This window comes from Mchenga conophoros, linkage group LG19, assembly GCF_057382185.1.
Source record: "Mchenga conophoros isolate Kocher_MC1m ecotype Shallow Benthic linkage group LG19, M_conophoros_male_GT1.1, whole genome shotgun sequence".
Lineage (NCBI taxonomy): Eukaryota > Metazoa > Chordata > Actinopteri > Cichliformes > Cichlidae > Mchenga > Mchenga conophoros.
In genome coordinates this window covers 2,355,129-2,375,735 of record NC_140544.1, presented here as the reverse complement: position 1 = coordinate 2,375,735, position 20,607 = coordinate 2,355,129, and the positions used below count along the sequence as shown (strand labels likewise).

General features: G+C 41.4%; 1 protein-coding gene and 1 pseudogene across 3 annotated transcripts in view; one reads left to right on the top strand and one right to left on the bottom strand.

Moving 5' to 3' along the window:
* The first annotated feature begins 5,588 nt into the window (after positions 1 to 5,588).
* LOC146551455 (zinc finger BED domain-containing protein 4-like) lies at positions 5,589 to 7,785 on the top strand (annotated as a pseudogene).
* Positions 7,786 to 14,048: 6,263 nt separating this feature from the next.
* The window catches only part of clmna (calmin a), a 51,617-nt gene continuing 45,058 nt past the window's right edge, over positions 14,049 to 20,607 (bottom strand). The window contains exons 10-13 of one of the 3 annotated variants that reach the window (XM_085256755.1): positions 20,182 to 20,363; positions 19,368 to 19,452; positions 19,228 to 19,280; positions 14,049 to 16,919 (exon numbers count right to left, since the gene is read on the bottom strand). In XM_085256755.1, the coding sequence (XP_085112881.1) occupies positions 16,802 to 16,919; positions 19,228 to 19,280; positions 19,368 to 19,452; positions 20,182 to 20,363 (438 nt within the window). In that variant the 3' untranslated portion in view covers positions 14,049 to 16,801. Of the gene's footprint in view, positions 16,920 to 19,227; positions 19,281 to 19,367; positions 19,456 to 20,181; positions 20,364 to 20,607 lie in introns of all 3 variants that reach the window. The other 2 variants (XM_085256756.1, XM_085256754.1) reach the window with 2 other exon arrangements.

The window sequence follows — 20,607 nt, the reverse complement described above, 5'->3', positions numbered from 1 at the left end:
AAAAAAAAAAAAAAACAACGAAAAAATAATGTTGCAGTTATGCTAAATGTAAATATTAGACCATGTAATTTTAAAATCTGTGTTTTTCTCAACACATGACAAAATAGTTAACTTAGAAAATATACACAAATTGTGAAATTGCACCTCTTTAAAATGCAGCTCAATTAAACCTAGCTCCAAGAATAATTTTCACCGACAGTTCTGAGATAAGCTGCATGTCATTCTTGGATGCGGTTGTAGGACCGGCTTTAAAATCGCATGACAAAAATATCATACACATTAAAAAAACCGTATCACCAACGTAGCCTGGACAACATTTGCTAGTTAGATGAAGTCAGCTATCTCATCGTAGCATATTTATATGCATATTTATAATCATACGGTTCTTGGAGTGAGTGCACACACTCATGAAGTTTAGTAACTTCAGGTCACTGCAACAAGCCCAGGTACAGTTTACCGACGGATGGGTGCAGGACCTTGAAATGCACCGTGTAGAACGAAAGACCATCGTACGTATCATAAGTTTACCAGTCTCACAAATCGTCGTCATAAATACACATTCGTTAACCGTTTATTAATAGGACTTTTGAGCTCAACGGTAATTAATTAGTAGTGGAAATAATTTCTGGTAGCATCACAGAAATGTAGCAGTGACAATAATACTGTATGCTGTAATCGTACTGGGCAATTAGTGATACAAAAAACCTGTTTTATCCTGTGAATAAAAGTATATGTTTTTGTCAATGTACCATAATAACAGAGGCGAAACGCAATATTGTGTCAGGACAATTCACTATTTATGCACAATAAATAAAGGAGCATAGCGCGACAATTTCTGTTCAGCGCCAGACTTGCTTGTAACCTATATCACCAGTTATGTTATGAAAGTGACGTATTAACTACTAAAAAACACTGACCTTTGTGTAAATGCTTGGAGCAGACTAACCTGTGAGCTGGAGGGTTCTGGGACGTTATATTTGACCTTTGAATGGCTGCAATCCAGTCGCCTCTTTGTTACTTCGGAAACATGGCTCGAACAATTTCTCTTCAACGACGTAATCCGATAACAACCGATCTCTTTACCCGTCGGCTTCCCGTGGCTGTCATGCGACCGGCTATTGCAGTTAATAATACAACGGCTTCTTGTGTTTCTTTTTATCGCTGTATAACTGATTTTAATTGAAAGCCTGCGTGCGCTAGTACCGCTTGCCACGAGTTCCCAGAATCCTTTGCGGTTCTACCCGTGAATGACGTCACATTTTCAATCTCTATATAATATGCATGTTAAATTTTGTATTTGGGGTAAAATATCAAGTCTTTTCAAGTAAACCGGTTCAAGTCCAATTCAAGTCCCAAGTCATTGGTGTAAAAGTCCAAGTCAAGTCACAAGTCTTACAACATTTTTTCAAGTCAAGTCTAAAGTCATAAAATTAATGACTCGAGTCTGACTCGAGTCCAAGTCATGTGACTCGAGTCCACACCTCTGGGAGGAGCATAGGAGGCCCCAAGGGCAGCGAGCACCGGGAGTGCAGACACGGAGCAGAGAGCACAAGGAGGACACGACACGGGAGTCTTGGGAAACACGGGGACTTATTGTTGTTTTGCACCATACACTGTAAATAAACGCACTGTTCGCACACCGAGCACTGCGCCTGGGTCCTCCTTCCCTACACCCCCACAGTCTGCCATGCCAAACCGTGACACTATGGGTGTGAGGTAGACAAAGTAATTCAGGTATATAGAATAAAGCCCTGTATGAATTTATTTTGAAATGTGACTTGTAGTTTAAAGAGCTTCATAACACCTCGGGTGAGCACAGCTGGTGCCCAGCAGTTACCTGCTAGTCTAGTCACTGAGCCTGCTATAACAGATTTCTCAGTGTTTGACTTGGGACCAAGTTATGGACTTTTCGAGAATGTTTCCATGCTTTGGCTAGGTCTTGTGTGGCTGAAACTGATTATGAACTTTTAAGTAGTTTCCATGGACAGTGATGTTAAAAGTGTTTTTCGTGTGGCCGAACGGACCCCTTTCAAGACTGAAAGTCTGTCCTGTTGAGATAAAATTATTTGAAGTGCCTCAATAATGCTATGCTTTTATTAATAAGTGTCATAAAGTTATATAGTATAGTATTAAGTGGACACAGCCCTGAAAAATAAAGGCATTAGACTATGTGTCCTTGGGGAGTGGAATGCTGTAGACTCTTGCTCACGCTTGCCTGGGAAAAAGTAGATAACAGGGGACCATCTTCTAGTGGAAAGTTACTGAGACACTGTTGTTTAGACTAGAATGAGAGAGCTTCCGTAATAAAACTGTTAAGCCCGCATCACCATTTTGAGAACCACAGCAATATGTCATGCAGGACGCATCTCCCTTCTAGAAGTACTGTGAAAGCGAAATAAAGTGTTAAGTGGTCTACTGAGCTGTCACAGTCTGCGGGGCAGACCGAGTGGAGAGAGTGAGGTGGACCCAGGTGCAGACACAGATGAGGAGATGAAACTGAATCTCAAACGAAAAGCGAGCTTTTATTGTGGCTGAAACAATGACATGACAAAAACAGCCGGGACAGAGATTAAACTTAACTAGAACCTGAACTGGAGAACAGTATGACTAACTATGAGAACTAGGGAGACTATGGTTATGAGGACTATGAACAAGATTCGGTGCAGATGCATGAAAAAAACCATGAGAAAACCTTGACTTGACATAAACACTAAGAACGTGACCTGCAACGAATCTTGAAAAAACACTTGACATGACCTGAGGGACGAAACACAGACAACGCCACACTGACAAAGAGAAACACGGGGCTTAAATACACAGAGGGATAACGAGGGGAACTAGGCACAGGAGGAGCTGGGAGTAATCAGAAATGACAAGACCAGGAGGAAGCAAAACTCAATACATTGACAAAGGACACCGACTTTCAAAGTAAAACAGGAAACAATTCACAAAGACGCAGACTTAACACAGGACTAAAGCTATACTAAACACGAGCGTACAAGAACAAGACCCTTAACTGAAACAGACGAAGAATAATAATAATCAACAAGACACAACCAGAGATTAAGAATAGCCCATAATACAAAATCAAACCAAAAGATAAGAACTCAAAATGCTGGGTCGAAATGACCCAGAACCGTGACATGAGCAGTGTTTTGTCTTCCATCGGATGCCTCTGAGGAATCAAAAGAACTCTGTGAAGTGTTGATATTTAACAACTGGGGGCTCATCCGGGATTGCGATAGGCTAAGGAAGACAGATTGGGCAGTCTGGGGGCTCAACCAGCAAAGTGAACAGAGGCCCGGGTCATTTTCAAATAAAGGTAAGCACCACCTGTTAAATCAAAGTGTGCATATTGGAGCTTATCTAAATCGTCTGTTTCCCAAGTTGTTTGAATTCTCAGTGTCAATTTGCTGTTGTAGACAAAGAGGCGGTGTATGATCTGTCCCACTGCGTTAGAGCAACTAAATTGTGGGTGTAATAAGCCAAGTAAACCAATTGGCTGTTGTGGATAGCGACTGAAAAGAGTAAGAGTAATTATTAGGGATGCACCGATACCGGTATCTGGTATCTGCCTCGATACCACATTTTCTAAAGTACTTGTACTCCTTAAAAGTCCCCCGATACCGGGGACCGATTCCACGCTCTGAGAAATGTCTATGTTTGAGCGGCGTGTAAGGGGTTAATCACAGGCGCAGAGTCCCCGCCCCCAGGCCCCGGCTGCAGCTCACAGCAGGGAGAAGGCGAGGCGAGACATGTCAGCCGTGTGGAACTATTTCAAAGTGAGTGAAGACGACAAAACAAAGGCCGACTGCAAATTGTGCTCAGCAAAATTGTCCAGAGGAGGCTCAAAAGGTAGCGCATTTAACACAAGTGATTTAATCAAGCACCTAAAATCCCAACACGGCAATGAGTACAAAGAGTTTACCCACGCTTCTAAACCAACACAACCCATGCTGCAGCAAACTCTTGCAAGACGAGAGAAAATGTCCAGAGACAATCCACGTGCTGTGAAAATAACACAGACAATTATCGAGTACATTGCATTGAGTGACCAGCCACTCTCGGAGGTAGAAAATGTCGGATTCCTGCATCTCCTCCATGTTCTGGAGCCCAGATATGATGTCCAAGCCGCCGCTACATGACTAACACGGAGCTGCCTAAACTACACGAGTTTAGTGGCTCGTGAAAAAACATATCCACAGCCTACTGGAAGCCTCCTCTGCGTTTAGTTTCACCACAGATATTTGGACAAGCAGTGTTAGCCCCGTGTCACTAATTAGCCTAACCTCCCAGTGGATAGACGAGAGTTTCACGCCACAACGAGCCATATTACATGCAAAACAATTCCGCGGCTCGCACACCAGCCAGGCTATAGTGCATGTGTTTGCGGAAATGCTCCAGACATGGGGTATACCTAAAACATCAGTACATGTTGTGCTTGGTGACAATGCCAAAAACATGATAAAATCCATGAATAACGCAGGGCTCCCAAGTCTGCCGTGTGTCGCTGTGATGGATGCATGCAACCACACAACTGAGATACTTAGGTAATATTCATTTGGTCTTTTGTCTTATGTTTACGTTATGCTCTAAAGTTTCTGTGATCATAAGTTAATTAATTTGATATTTTGAGTTTACCTGTAATGCATGACAGCACTAAGCTATAGCCCAAATAGTGGCATAGACTTTCCTTTGCATTGTTTGTTATTTTATACAGGTATGTTATATTGATTATATTTCTGCTCTTTCTGAGTTACCTGACCTCCGCTCCAGTCCTTCCTGGTTTGGCTGAAAGAGGAGGCTGAGGGTGGAGCTGGTTTAAATGCAGAAGCCAATAAAGTGGAATGGACCATCTATTGTGATCATGCAGGGGGAATGGGGTTCTTCTTGAATGATGGTTATCTGTTATCTCTTTAGTTTTCACCTTTGGTGTATATAATGGTTTATTCATTTGCTATATAACTGGAGCTGTTTCTCATTTGGGCAGGTCAGTTTGTTGAGTTATGTTTTTGTTAAGTGATTTTTGAGTAGCGGTCTGTTGAGTTAACCTCTTTTATGGGCCCACTTGGTTCTTAAAGACTTGTCCTTTTTGGGGGTATAATAAAACCCATTTTTTGAAGTTTACATTTGTGCCTGTGTGTTCCTGGCTGCTTGGTTCATGACAGTCGCGCACAAGTTCACGAGGGCTTATTAGCACAGAGGAGCATAGCTGATGCTATAGCAGTGGGGCAGAAAATAGTTGGGCATTTTAAACATTCCGCCTTAGCCTACTCCCGCCTCGAGGACATTCAGGGACAGCTCAACCAGCCAATAAAGAGACTGCAGCAGGATGTACAGACGCGCTGGAACAGCACGTATTACATGCTCCAGTCCCTCATAGAGCATGTGTCTGAACATGAACTCCCTATCTCACCGCTCACCAATGGGCTCTTATGAAAAAGACTGTTGCCATCCTCGCCCCCTTTGAGGAACTAACTAAAAAAGTGAGCAGCTACGACGCACTAGCCTCTGATGTCGTCCCAGCTGTGACTGTGCTAGTAAGACTTCTAAACAGAGAAACAGACGAGGACCACGGCGTCAAGACAATGAAAGCAACCTTACTGGCAGCTGTCAAGAAGCGCTTCAGTGACGTCGAGACCAACCCACTGTACTTCATCTCCACCATACTTGACCCAAGGTAAAGTCTGTGTGCTATAGGTATTCAATGATAAACTACAGTACTAAATGTAAGATTAATTTCCATCTGAAATATTATATTTTTGTAACTAAAATACACAAATACAAAAGTATGCAATATGTATAATATGAAATACATTTACTACCAGAAAGCCAAATGGCTGGCATTTGTGACAGTGGTTTAGGGGAAACTAAAATCAGTCCTATTTTTCCACATATTAATACATTCATTAATTTTGTTCAGGTATAAAGATTGCTTCTTCCCCAACAACACTCCTCCGGAGGCCAAGCTGCACCTGAAGCAGGAGCTGCAGAACCTCCTGCTAAAGTGTTCCTCAAGGCCCAGGCCAGCACTAGCAGCAGTCTGGACACTGTATTTGAAGAAATCACTAAGGAGCAGCCCCAGGCACCACAGCCGCTGGTAGCAGGTGCTGCCATTGAGCTCGACACATACCTCAGAGAGGCCCCAAGCCCTCGTGAAGACAGTCCCCTGAAGTACTGGGGTGTCAACAAAATCAGGTTCCCCATTTTGGCTAAAATGGCCCGTAAATACCTCTCAGCCCCATGGAGCAGTGTGGAAAGTGACAGGCTTATTAGCTCAGTGTCACACATTATAGATGAAAACAGAACCAGGCTGACTGCTGATAATGCAGAAAAGCTACTGTTACGCCCCAGTCTAGGGGTACAGGAACGCAACATAAGTTTGAAAAGATTGCCCCGCATTGGTCCCCAAAACCATACACAGAGGGAAAACCAATTTCTTAGTGAATGGTGGTTTATTTTTCTACACTGCAAAAATGAAGCTCCGGGGTGAACAAAGGCCAAAATAACAAACAAAACAAGCTAAGTCAGGAGGAGGTGCTATCTAAAACCCTATGTGAAATCAAACATCAAACAAAAGACAAGCGCTACACCTAACTCCCTAATTGAAATAAACAGGAGAAAACAGTGCAAGGAAAACAATAAGGCAGCTCACCCCTTCTGTTCCAGTGCTATTTACAATGAAAACTAATGTACACACTATATACAGAACTCAGAAAGTCGCACAAATGTCTCAGGTTTTGGAGGCCAGGGTCAGGTCTGCTGCTGCTGTCAGTGGCTGCCCCGGGACAACTGCTGGTGATGGATTTTGAATGCGACCACATGATCAGCGGACCAATCGGCAGCCGTCAGCTCATCCAATCCGGGGCCTGCCAAGACTTAAAGACACAGACAATAACAGCCACCAAAACAGATTATGGACAGGGCCATAACAGCTACTTTTCTTTAAAAAAAAAAACCTGCCACTCACTTTTTCTAAATATGCTCCATTAAGTGAGTCGTCTTAGACTTGATGTTAATACCTACCTCAGTTGCACTGACTGTCACAGTTCTATGTTGGTGGTTGTTAGTTTATTCAAATATTGTGCACTAAATAGCAAAGATGTTTATTAATGCCCCTTGTGTTGTCCAAAGCGGCAGAGTTTATAACAAACTGAAAAAAATACTTGAGTTGCGCTGTCACTGTTTACATTTTTTTAATAATTATTTATTCTGTAATATGTTGGATACAACATGCTTTTCATTTTAAATAAATGTTCTTAATTCCAAACTAGTCCCTTGTTTTTTTGTTAAATTATATGACTAAAGCTGTTACCTGTAAATTTAAATCATGTTTTTATTAAGTACTCAGTAACGGTATCGGTGCATCCCTACAAAAAAGATGTCACCTCACCACAGGGGTGTAGTGCAGCCAGAAGGCAATGGAGTAATGCTCCGCCACTTCTTATTTCTGAGGAAATAAAATAGTCAATTAACTCAATTGGTTGCAATTTATTCATCATTTTGATACATACACCCATGCTAGTGGGATTTTTTGGGTGGTCTACTAATATTGCACTAATATATATTACAAGGATGCAGTTAGCTTATTTCAGTAATTACCTCCCAAGAGCAGTAAATATCAGCGGTGTGAAATTACTCAAAAAAGTTTTATATTTTAGATTCTTCAAAATATCCACCCTTTGCTTTGCTTTGGAGATGGAGCTGGACCAGATGGTGGCAAGGCAGCTGCAGATGGGTGCAGGATGCTGGACATGTCTGGCTGAGCCTGTAGCTCAGACATGAACAGGTGCAGACGCCTGCCGAACACTAGCCATCCCCACCCGAAAAATTGGTACAGGTGCGGAGCTCTGCTGTACCCTGGCTGGCCTCACCCTAGGAACCGGCATGGGTGCAGGAGCCTGAGGAGTAGGTAAGGGTGCAGGAGAAGGCTGGGTCGCGGCTACCCTGACCCTGGGAGCCAGGACTGGCACAGGTACTGCCTGGACGCCCTCTGTTTCCACCCAGAAAACATACGCGGGTCTGAGGACCAGTGGCGCCTCAGCTGCCCTGGGAACAGGAGTAGCGACCGGAAACAGTTCTTTGAGGTGCTGACAGGGGAGCGACACCAGAAATCTTTAATTTTTGTCAGTTCTCTTAGTTATCATGCTTCTTTCCCTCTCTGGACCCTCTGTCCCCCTTTAACGGGTGGGCCATATATGGGATGACTGCTGTGTTTGGGCACTTGTCAAAGTATAAAAATTACAGGCTATTATTAAAGCTAATTCTCTCAGACCTCTCATGAGATCAGCGTGAATTTTGAGCCTCCCCCAATCCCCATTCTGGTTGTTTCCTGCTTCCACCTTTGTGCTCAGACTAGGGCTTTTTACCTTCTTTACAGTTAAACAACTAATCTTCCAGGACGGGCGATTCTCTGCACTCCTCTCCTCTTCTTGCTTCAACCTTAGGGGTTGACTACCCTTTGGTTCGTTGCATAGATCAGAGGATTATTCTGCCCCAATGTAAAATAAATAATTTTTTAGATTTGACGATGACCACATTTGCACTCAGCTGGAATGAATGGCTGGTTTGGGGTGGCTGTAGATCAGAAGGTAGAGCAAGTCTTCTACTAATCGGAAGGTTGGTGGTGATCGATTCCTGGCTGCTCCATCTGCATGCCAAATATCCTTGGGTAAGATACTAACCTCAAGTTGATGCGAGTATGAATGTTAGATCACTTCTGCATTGAAAGAGTGCTTGTATGAATCGGTGAAGCAGGCATGTCGTATAAAGCACTTTGATGCTCCGGGAGAAGGCAAGGCAAGGCAAGGCAAGGCAAGGCAAGGCAAGGCAAATTTATTTGTATAGCACAATTCAACAACAAGGTGATTCAAAGTGCTTTACAGAGACATTAGAAACAAAAACAAATAAAAAGCATGATTTAAAATTGATTAAAACAAGCAAACAAACAAACTAACTAAACACACACATTTCACACCTGTTCGCGCGATCTGAACCCTTATCGTAAGGGGAGCTACCAGTCCTTCTGTGGACGAGCTACTTTCTATTTTAAATTCCCTGAATTTAAAATACTCTCTAGACCCAGTCTAGACCCAGCTGGGGAGCTACCCAGAGCTCTAAACCCACTTAACAAACAAACAAACAAACAAAACAGTATATAAAATCAAAACAGATAAAATCAGAAATAGATAAGATCAGTAGTTAGTGTAAGTTTTGAAATTTAAGCTTAAAAGTGTGGATTTGGTGCTTTATTCAAATGCAGCTGAGAACAGGTGAGTCTTCAACCTGGATTTAAATAAACTGAGTGTTTCAGCTGATCTGAGGCTTTCTGGGAGTTTGTTCCAGATATAAGGAGCATAAAAGCTGAATGCAGCTTCTCCGTGTCTGGTTCTGACTCTGGGAACTGATAAAAGACCGGATCCAGATGACCTGAGGGATCTGGAAGGTTCATACTGGGTCAGGAGGTCACTGATGTATTTTGGTCCTAAACCATTCAGAGCTTTATAGGCCAGCATCAGGACTTTAAAGTCTATCCTCTGACGGACAGGCAGCCAGTGTCAAGACCTCAGAGCTGGACTGATGTGGTCCACTTTTTTGGTCTTAGTGAGGACTCGAGCAGCAGAGTTCTGAATGAGCTGTAGTTGTCTGACTGATTTTTTAGGTAGACCTGTAAAGATGCTGTTACAATAATCAAGCCTACTAAAAATGAATGCATGGACTAGTTTTTCCAGGTCCTGTTGAGACATCAGATATTTTATCCTTGAAATATTCTTGAGGTGATAGTAAGCTGATTTTGTTATTGTCTTAATGTGTTTTTCTAAGTTTAGGTCTGCATCCATCACTACACCCAAATTTCTCGCCTGGTTTGTGGTTTTTAGATGTACAGATTGAAGTTCTCTGGTGACCTGTAATCGTTTTTCTTTGGCGCCAAAGACTATTACTTCAGTTTTGTTTTTGTTTAGTTGGAGAAAATTGTGGCACAACCAGTCATTAATTTCCTCAATGCATTTACCAAGAGCCTGTACAGGGCCTCGGTCTCCTGGTGACATTGTGATATATATTTGTGTGTCATCTGCATAGCTGTGGTAGTTTATTTTGTTGTTCTTTATAATCTGTGCCAGTGGGAGCATGTAAATGTTAAACAGAGGGGGTCCCAAGATGGAACCTTGGGGAACTCCACATGTGATACTTGTCTGCTCGGATGTGAAGTTACCTATTGATACAAAGTATTTCCTGTTTTCTAAGTATGTTTTGAACCAGTTTAGTACAGTTCCTGAAAGACCTGCCCAGTTCTCCAGTCGTTTGTGTCACGGGTCTGGGTCCGTTAGACCCAGTATGTGGAGTTTCATGTTTTTGTTATTCCATGTTTGAGGTTATTATGTTTTGGTTTTAGTTTGCATCAGGGATTGTTTTCTTGTTCTCTTGTTGTGTTGATGATGATGATGATGATGATTATGATGTTTATTATTTGAGTTTCATGTTTAAGGATTTGTTCTCGGTTGTATCTCACGTTTAGTTTAGTTCAGGTTCCATGTGTCATTCTGTCTGTCTCTCAGTGTCAGGTCTGCGTCTTGGTGTGGTGTTCTCATTTCCTGTTTTATTGTGAAGGTCTGGGTCTCATGTGAGTGTGTTCAGTTTTACCTCTGTCTCGTCTTGTTGATCATTCCCAGCTGTGTCCACCACCTGTGTGTAATTCCCCTGTGTTTCTCTGGGTGTATTTAAGTCATGTCCTCCGTCATTGTAGTTGCTGGTCCGTCTGTGTATTCCACCCTGCCTCATCTGCGTGTTCTCCCTGCAGTCCGCCGTTAGTCTCTTCTGGTCGTTCTCGTTAAGGTTTGTGCTCTGTAATTTAGTTGATCCCAGTATAGTTTAGTTCCAGCTCCATTTGCCGTTTGTGTTTACTTTCATGTTCAATAAACCACCTTTACACCTTCACGACTGCCTGCACTTGGATCCTCCTTTTTCCTTTTCTACATGGCTCTCCTCACCCGCCGTGACAGTACGGACCAGCCAGATATGGATCCAGCGGCATTCACCCCACCCACGGAGCTTCGGGACCTCATCACGAACTCCGCTTCACAAATAATCAACCTGTGGCTAGAGCACGAGGGAGAAGCATTCCTCCACGTTCCGGAAGCCAGACTGCAACAGCTGCTCACGGATTATCCCTGGCTATTGGACTCACTACACCCTCTGGTACAAAACTTCATTCTCCACGAACTTCACCTCCACCCTCCAGCCTCTACCGCTTCCCAACCCAGCCCGCCGGCGAAGGTTTTGCCCGGCCCGCCGGCGAAGGTTTTGCCCGGCCCGCCGGCGAAGGTTTTGCCCGGCCCGCCGGCGAAGGTTTTGCCCGGCCCGCCGGAGCAGTCGGCAGGGAGGAAGCGACGTTCGCGTCACCGGCGCGGCACCCCACAGCCGGACTTCAGGATGACAAAACAGTCGGCTGTGGTGGGTGAAACAGACACTCTTTCTGTTCCTTCTGACCCAGATACTAGGTCTATTTCTTCTGGAGCTATTTTTTGTGTCTCCTCTAAAAATAAAAAGGATTTCCCTGTCTCGCCCATGACCATTGCTCCTAAGTCTACCTTTGTTGAGCAGACTTTTTGTGCTAATGACTATGTTCATGCTGTTGTTCCCATGCCCGGAGTAGCTGAGCCTAGCACTACGAACATAGGGAATTTAAGCATCAGGGAAGCTTTCTTGTCTCCGTCAGTTCCTTCAGGGAAAGTAATAAAACTTTCTGAAACTGGTTTTTCTGGCCATATTGTCCCATCCTCACTTTCACCTCAGTCAGCAGCCCAGCTGCCCTCAGTTCGGCCAGTAGCTCAGTTGCCACCAGTTCAGCAGCCTACCCACTCACTCATTCAGCCACCATCCTCACTGTCTCATTCTAAGCAGGGAACACACTTCACCACAACATCTGTTGGTTCTCTTAAGCTGGCCATGTCTTGTTGATCATTCCCAGCTGTGTCCACCACCTGTGTGTAATTCCCCTGTGTTTCTCTGGGTGTATTTAAGTCATGTCCTCCGTCATTGTAGTTGCTGGTCCATCTGTGTATTCCACCCTGCCTCATCTGCGTGTTCTCCCTGCAGTCCGCCGTTAGTCTCTTCTGGTCGTTCTCGTTAAGGTTTGTGCTCTGTAGTTTAGTTGATCCCAGTATAGTTTAGTTCCAGCTCCATTTGCCGTTTGTGTTTACTTTCATGTTCAATAAACCACCTTTACACCTTCACGACTGCCTGCACTTGGATCCTCCTTTTTCCTTTTCTACATGGCTCTCCTCACCCGCCGTGACAGTTTGAGTAATATGTTGTGGTCAACTGTATCAAATGCTGCACTGAGATCCAGTAAAACTAGGACTGACATTTTTCCACTGTCTGTATTCAGACATATGTCATTAAACACTTTTGTCAGAGCGGTTTCAGTGCTGTGGTTCTGTCTAAAACCTGACTGGACGGCATCGTAGCAGTTATTCTGTGTTAAGAAGTAATTGAGCTGTTGAGAAACTGCTTTTTCAATGATCTTACTTAAAAATGGGAGATTTGAGATCGGCCTGTAGTTGTTCATTTGTGTCTTGTCAAGATTGTCCTTTTTCAGTATAGGTTTGATTACAGCAGTTTTTAGTGGTTCTGGAAACACACCTGATAATAAAGAAAAGTTGACGATCTGTAACAGGTCTGACTCTAAAGTCTTTGAGACCTTATTGAAAAAAAACATGTTGGCAGGACATCTAAACAGCAAGAGGAGGAGTTCAGTTGACCTAAGATGTCCTCCAGGTCTTTGCTGTTAATCGGGTGAAACTGTTTCATGGTGTTTAAAGAGTTTTTCGGTGGACACAGTACATATCCTGGATCTGCTGTTGATGTACCAACTGCTTGTCTAATTTTTTGGATTTTTTCAGTGAAGAATTTGGCAAAGTCATTGCAGGCCATGGTTGAATGAAGTTCAGCTGCCACAGGAGGGTTTGTTAGCCTGTCAACTGTAGAAAATAAGACCTGAGCATTATGGCTGTTTTTAGTGATGTCAGAGAAGTAGGACCTTCTTGCACTCCTCAGTTGTAAATTATAATTGTGAAGTTTCTCTTTATAGATGTCATAATGAACCTGGAGGTTTGTTTTTCTCCATCTGCGCTCAGCTTTCCTACACTCTCTTTTTTTTCTTTTTTCACTAGTGTGGAGTTTCTCCATGGAGACTTTTTCCTTCCAGAGATAACCTTCACCTTAATGGGAGCAATAGTGTCCATTACATTTAACATTTTTGCATTAAAGCTATTGACGAGCTCATTGACTGAATTCATATTCTGCCTAATATTATACAACATGGAGATGGGGTGATGCTTTACTACACAAGAAATATGTGACTTTGTGTGTTGAAAACAAGACTCCGTTATTGGGCCTGTGGTGAGTTGTGTCATTTCTGTTTGCACTTCCAACACTATCTTTGGCAGTTTGTGTTCCTTCTTAAAAAGTGCAAAAGACTCAAAATTCTTCCTTCATAGTGCTGGTACGGAAGCTCAGTATTCCAAAGTTTTGACATATATTGTCCTACAATTTTTTTTTTTATTTATTTATTTTTTTTTTTATTTATATATTTATATATATAAATAAATGAGACCTTTTTTTTTTTTTTTTTTTTTTTTTTGGTTTAAATTGAGTTCATATATCCTTCAAGGACGCCTTCTTCTTGAACCAGATTTGAAGAACTTCTTGATAACACCCTCATTATTTCATAAAATCTTCATCAGGTTTAGATGGCTTTACATTTTGCATTCAGTTATCCATAGTATGTATTTTTGTGTACAAATCAAGTCTACTGTACAGTTATGATGAACCACAAAAATATAATAGTGCATTTGTAAGCACATATGCAACAAAATATCAAGGCCACAGTTGAATAAAAATATGAATGTAATATTTTAAGAAATGTGCCATTTTCTGATTAAAGATGTTATTAATAGTAATAGTCATAATTGTCTAACATACGATGAAGTTTGGATTTAAAGAACAAAGCTGCATCTCTACATGGGAAAATGTGAAAAGAAAAAGCCTTTTGAGAGAGAAAATATGCTTGATTTTACCAACACACTTTCATTTTTATAATTATTTATAATTTGTCAAATTACAAGTTCATTTTCATCACACAATGGCATTTCAATAGAGAAGAATTCATCAGAAAAAAAATAAATTACAACTACAAATTAAAATGAAAACTTAACTGTAAATATTAGTAACTCAAAACCTTCAATGTTTATTAAGGTCATCACATCTATGATGCAAAACAGCATGATGCTGTTATGGAGCTTGACACCTGAATAAAGGTTTCTAATAATATGTGACAAGGTCTATATAGCAGTGGTGGACAAAAGGTCACATTAACGCAGCAGGATCTGCTTCAAGTGACATTTTTCTCACACAGTGAGTGCATGGGTTCATGCGGACATCTCCATGCCTGTCAAGTTTTTCTGATTGCATGGACTCATCTGTGGAGATGTACATTACAATGCACCAACTGTGGATGTGGCAGGCAGGACAGGTTACAACAACGCAATTAATGTATGGGGACGATGTGTTTTAATGTAATAATTTAATGATTTTTAAATAGTATCTAATGTTTTGATATATTCGACATGTGAAATGCATAAAGCCTTAAAAACAAATGTCTGATAAATGTATTTAAAAATGCATTGTAGCATACACCTACATAGATGTTGTTACAGTTTTACTTGCACAACTGCAGCTTTCTTCTTCAGCCTTTATAAATAGGACTTATTTGTACAAAACAAAAAAGCCTTTATTTTTCTATTAAAACTTTTAATCTATAACCCTTTTTTGTGAAAGTTAATACATTTATTTTAATATTAAGACTAATATGAGTGCACTAAAATTTCAAGAATAAAGTTGCAGGATCTTTTGCAGTCATGTAAAACTCAAAGATACTATGTGTTTTTGAAATGTAGCTTTTTTTGGTTCCTGTGCAAAATGTGTTTAAAAACAGAAAGCAATGATTTGCAAATCTCACAAACCCATATTTTATTCACAATTTAAAAAAAACTGAAAATATACTAAAGGTTTAAACTAGGAATTATTTTAAGAAAAATATTGGCTCATCTTGAAATTGATGGCAGTTTGTATGAACACTGAGCTTCTGGGAAGCAGGCTTAGCTAAAACTGAGTTGATAATAAAGTTTCCCTCATCTCAGGGTTAACAAACTCAAAGTCAGATCTATACTCACCATCTTTCTAAGTCTTTGACCCTGGGCAATAATCCTGTCAGGCTGTCAGCAAATTTCCTGAAAACATTTACCGTGTGTTGCACACTGGGAATATTGTCAGCTGTCACACTTGGAGCGCATGTAATTTGTGTGAACACTAGGTGGGGCTGAGATGACTTTAAGTGTCATGGTTCCTGGAGTCAGTGTTTTCAGTTTGTTGTTCTTTTTCCTCAGTTAATTTTTTTTAAAATCTATATTTTCAGTGTTCTTGTAATTATGTTTGGATTATGTCCTGAAGTTTCTGGGTTTTTGTTTATAATTTAATAAACAAGCTTCAATTAATGTCTATCTTTTATTATCATTCTGCTTTTGGTGATTCGGTTTATACTTATTCTTCTTAGCCTTCCCCGTTCCCTCAGTGTAGGTGTTTTCATGACTTCCTGTCTTATTTTGCCATTCAGTCATCTCAGTTTTCTTCAGTTCATGTTTTGTTGTCCATGCTCCCACGCTCTGTGTTTTCTCTGCTGTCTCCTAGTTTTGCACTTCTGCCTTGAGCCCAGCTTTGTCTCCGTGACATCCAGGAGTAAACATCCTTTTGAGTTTATCCTTTTGTCTCCAGGGTCCTGCCTGCCGCACAGCATATCACGACATTGACACTCAAACTATATATTTTATATTATATATATTTTAGAGTTGTTCTTAAACATGGACTATCTGCAGGTTCTGAACATTTACATTGTGTGCACAGACTCAGATTAAGTCATTATTATTCTGAATTATGTCAAACAACATTTTGGTATCTGAATTTCAGCGTCTGAGCCTAGACACATTTTACACTGAAAAGCAGCTAAATTAGTGTCGAGTCAACCCGGAACCTTAATCGCTGAGATGATAGGCTCTGCAACAGATCAGCAAACCATGTCAGAGTCTACTTATCCAAAACAGATCATGGATTCAGATCTGACATTTTTATCTTCACTTTTTACACCTACATTTTGTTGTTCTTAGGTTAGAAGTGAATAATTAAATTTAGATATCAAATCAAATTAGGATTCCAGCCTCATCTAAAAATCAGTTGGGTGCATGATGACAGCAGGCCTCATAAAAACTATACCGCCAGTGCTACCCCAGAATCTTCTAGCAGATGTATTAATTTAAAATTAATTTCAAATTTTGGTTTGTCTGATTACAGAATTCTGTTTAGGTTTTTCTTACATTTTACACAGTGTCCCAACCTTTTCAGAATCTGGTTTGTTTATTTTAAACCAGTAAAATTTTGATCTTTAAATTTTTAACTTCATTTTCATATAAGTGTGATCTTTTTCTAAAAAGACTGCAATGTTTTTCCTCCCCAAGTGACCTTTACACTCTCACATAAACTGCTTAAGCCACACTAGAAGCTAAAAACCAAAACACAGAAAACAAGCTCTTGTAGTTTTAAATTATACAGGTTTTAAATATCTTCACTTAATGTAGATTCATAAAAAGGTGGCAGTTGGCTGTATGAGCATGTGCATGTTAAAAAACCTAAAGTTTTTTATTTTTCCTCATAGCTCAGAGAAGCTGTGCTTGTGCGCGTGTGTGTGCGTTCAGCGGTTCAGCAGCATGTCGGGCAGTGTCTTCAGGTCGATCTGAGGCAACACCCAGAAACAGTAGAGCAGTAACCATAGCAGCAGCAGCACACGTAGCTCCCAGTTCTCCCTCCACCTACACACACAGAGACAAGTGCAACTTTACTTTCTCTTTGCACAGTGTTTGAGCTCATTTGATTTAATTGGTGGTTGAGCTGCACTCTTCGGCTAGTTCACACACACTTGTGCTCTTCATAACATTTTCAGTATTGCAGCACATTCTCGCTATATTAACTCAAGCAGCTGTTTTCATTGCAGACAATTTAACATAGAAGAAACCCACATTTGAGGCAAAGCTATGATGCTGAACCAGACTGCACACTACAGCCGTGCTGGAATTAGCTCACACAGATGGAACGGAAATTTGAATGTGCCTTCCTGTCTGTTACAACAAGATGTCTGCTGTGTTACAAAAGTCATGTCCAGTAACAAATCACATTTTTCTGACAGCAACAGATTTCAGCATTTACCATGTTGTAATTTTTTGTTATATTTACTACAAAAACAAGTTGCATGGACCAGCTACGTTGTGATTTCATTCAAAGGAAGTCTGTGTAGTCTTCACAGGTACATCCAAACGTAGGTTCTCCTGCTAATCTGTAAGCTTCAGAGAAATGAAGACGTCCGTCCTTCCTGTGCCACGTATAAATCTAACTCGAGTGCTGTTTGCTCACAAAAACATAATTTGAAGTTACTTCAATTCAGCAGCTACTGTTACAAACTTGGCAACACGGTAAACCTACATCACAGTTAAAGGCTTGAGTGTTACAAACAACTCCAGTCAGGTCCATAAATATTGGGACATCGACACAATTCTAACATTTTTGGCTCTATACACCACCACGATGGATTCCAAATGAAACGAACAAGATGTGCTTTAACTGCAGATTGTCAGCTTTTATTTGAGGGTATTTACATTTGCAAATGTGCCTCCCACTTCTCAAGGGACCAAAAGTAATGGGACAATTGGCTTTTCAGCTGTTAGATGGCCAGGTGTGTGTTATTCCCTCATTACCCCAATTACAATGAGCAGATAAAAGGTCCAGAGTTCATTTCAAGTGTGCTGTTTGCATTTGGAACCTGTTGCTGTCAACTGCCAAGATGAGATCCAAAGAGGTGTCACTATCAGTGAAGCAAGCCATCATTAGGCTGAAAAAAACAAAACAAACCCATCAGAGAGATAGCAAAAACATCAGGCGTCTCAAAAAGAAGGAACGCACCGGTGAGCTCAGAAACACCAAAAGACCCGGAAGACCACGGAAAACAACTGTGGTGGATGATCAAAGAATCCTTTCCCTGGTGAAGAAAACACCCCTCACAACAGTTGGTCAGATCAAGAACACTCTCCAGGAGGTAGGTGTATGTGTGTCAGAGTCAACAATCAAGAGAAGACTCCACCAGTGTGAATACAGAGGGTTCACCACAAGATGTAAAACCTTTGGTGAGCCCCAAAAACAGGAAGGCCAGATTAGAGTTTGTCAAATGACATCTAAAAAAGCCGTCACAGTTCTGGAACAACATCCTATGGACAGATGAAACCAAGATCAACTTGTACCAGAGTGATGGGAAGAGAAGAGTATGGAGACGGAAAGGAACTGCTCATGATCCTAAGCATACCACCTCATCAGTGAAGCATGGTGGTGGAAGTGTCATGGCGTGGGCATGTATGGCTGCCAGTGGAACTGGTTCTCTTGTATTTACTGATGATGTGACTGCTGACAAAAGCAGCACGATGAATTCTGAAGTGTTTCGGGCAATATTTTCTGCTCATATTCAGACAAATGCTTCAGAACTCATTGGACGGTGCTTCACAATGCAGATGGACAACGACCCAAAGCAAACTGCAAAAGCAACCAAAGAGTTTTTGAAGGGAAAGAAGTGGACTGTTTTGCAATGGCCAAGTCAATCACCTGACCTGAATCGGATTGAGCATGCATTTCATTTGCTAAAGACAAAACTGAAGGGAAAATGCCCCAAGAACAAGCAGGAACTGAAGACAGTTGCAGTAGAGGCCTGGCAGAGCATCAGCAGGGATGAAACCCAGCATCTGGTGATGTCTGTGTGTTCCAGACTTCAGGCTGTGACTGACTGCAACCAAGTATTAAAAAATTAAAGTTTGATTTATGGTTCTTATTCTATCCCATTACTTTTGGTCCCTTAACAAGTGGAAAGCACATATGCAAACTGTTGTAATTCCAACACCGTTCCCCTGATTTGGATGTAAACACCCTCAAATAAAAGCTGACAGTCTGCAGTTAAAGCACATCTTGTTCGTTTCATTTGGAATCCATTGTGGTGGTGTATGGAGCCAAAAACGTTAGAATCGTGTCGATGTCCTAATATTTATGGACCTGACTGTAAATCAGGGAAGGAAATGCTCTTACCAAAAATCAAAGTCATCACGGTCAGCTTTTGTAGTTACAGCTCTCCGACTGTCCTGTGAAAATGCCAGTCGCACTCTCAATATACAGTGGTACTCATTGTTTTAACATCTCTGTGGGTGGGAAAGGAGCATCAAACTCACCACTGACTCGGGGCAATGAGCCCCCTTTCTGTGACGGAGAACTGGTGGGATATGGCTTTCACCTTGTCTGCTGGAACCTCCACTGCTCCTGACGAAACAAAAATCTATCACTTTCATTCTCAACAGGAGACAGTAAAGCCAGGAAATAACAAAAACAATTACTTTTTCAAGCCTCTGGAATCACAGAATAAGTACTGGCATGAAAGCAACACTAAGCTGCTCCAACATTCTGGCTCAAGAAACTTCAGGTTTACAGTGAAAACACTAAAACAAAACAAAGAACCAGACAGGACCAAGCTCTGATTCTACTAATACTTAAGGGTCAGGCAGAACTGAAGAATATAAAAAGGCTTTAAACATTAAAAAAGATCCTTTATTTTTTTCCTTTATTTTCTGCTATGTATTTTTAAAAAGTGAGATTGGTCCAGCTGTGGCTGTAGCTCAGGAGGTAGAGCAGGTCATCTGCTGATAGGTAAAGTTGGTGGTTCAATTCCTGGCACCCCCTAGTCTGCAGGCCAAATATCCTTGGGCAAGATACTAACCCCAACACATTCATACTCTGATAAATGTGTGTGAATGTTAGCTAGAAAGCACAGAAGAAAGTGTTTCACTTTAATGTCTTTAATTCTCAAGTCACAGTCTTGTCTGTCTCATACTGCCTTCCTTTAATTTCCTACAGCCTCCACTTTTCAGGACATTTATAGAAATGTCTAACTGAAAGGCTGGGTCAGAAGAATCCCATCATTTGCCACAACATTGCTTTCCCCCTGGGTAAAGTGTGCTTCTCAGTGTACACTAAGAATAGAAAGCCTACCTCACAGGCTCTGTGTTTTCCCTGGCAGAGACTGGCTTCTGTTGCTCAGCCTCACTGGGATCCCTCCTGTCTGCTAGAACATCAGCATCTCCTAAGGGCTTACATAGCTTCACTCCAGGCAACAAGCAGTGCTGCTGGGATCCAAATACATTCTTTGTCTCTTGGGTGGTCTTTGTGATCACCTAATAGGATAAAAAGAGATATTTTAACAGAATAAAAAGTACAGAAAAAAACGTCACACTTCAACATATCATTGCTTCTGTCCTGCTCATTGTGTGAAAATCATCAACCACTTAATGTATCAGTAATGTCTCTGAGAAACTTGCCAAACAAGCTGAAGGCAGGGCTAGGTGATAAAATGCTAAATACAGCGAAATAACTTTTCCGCTATCGAAATATGAGACATGGTCAATATAAAGTCAGCAG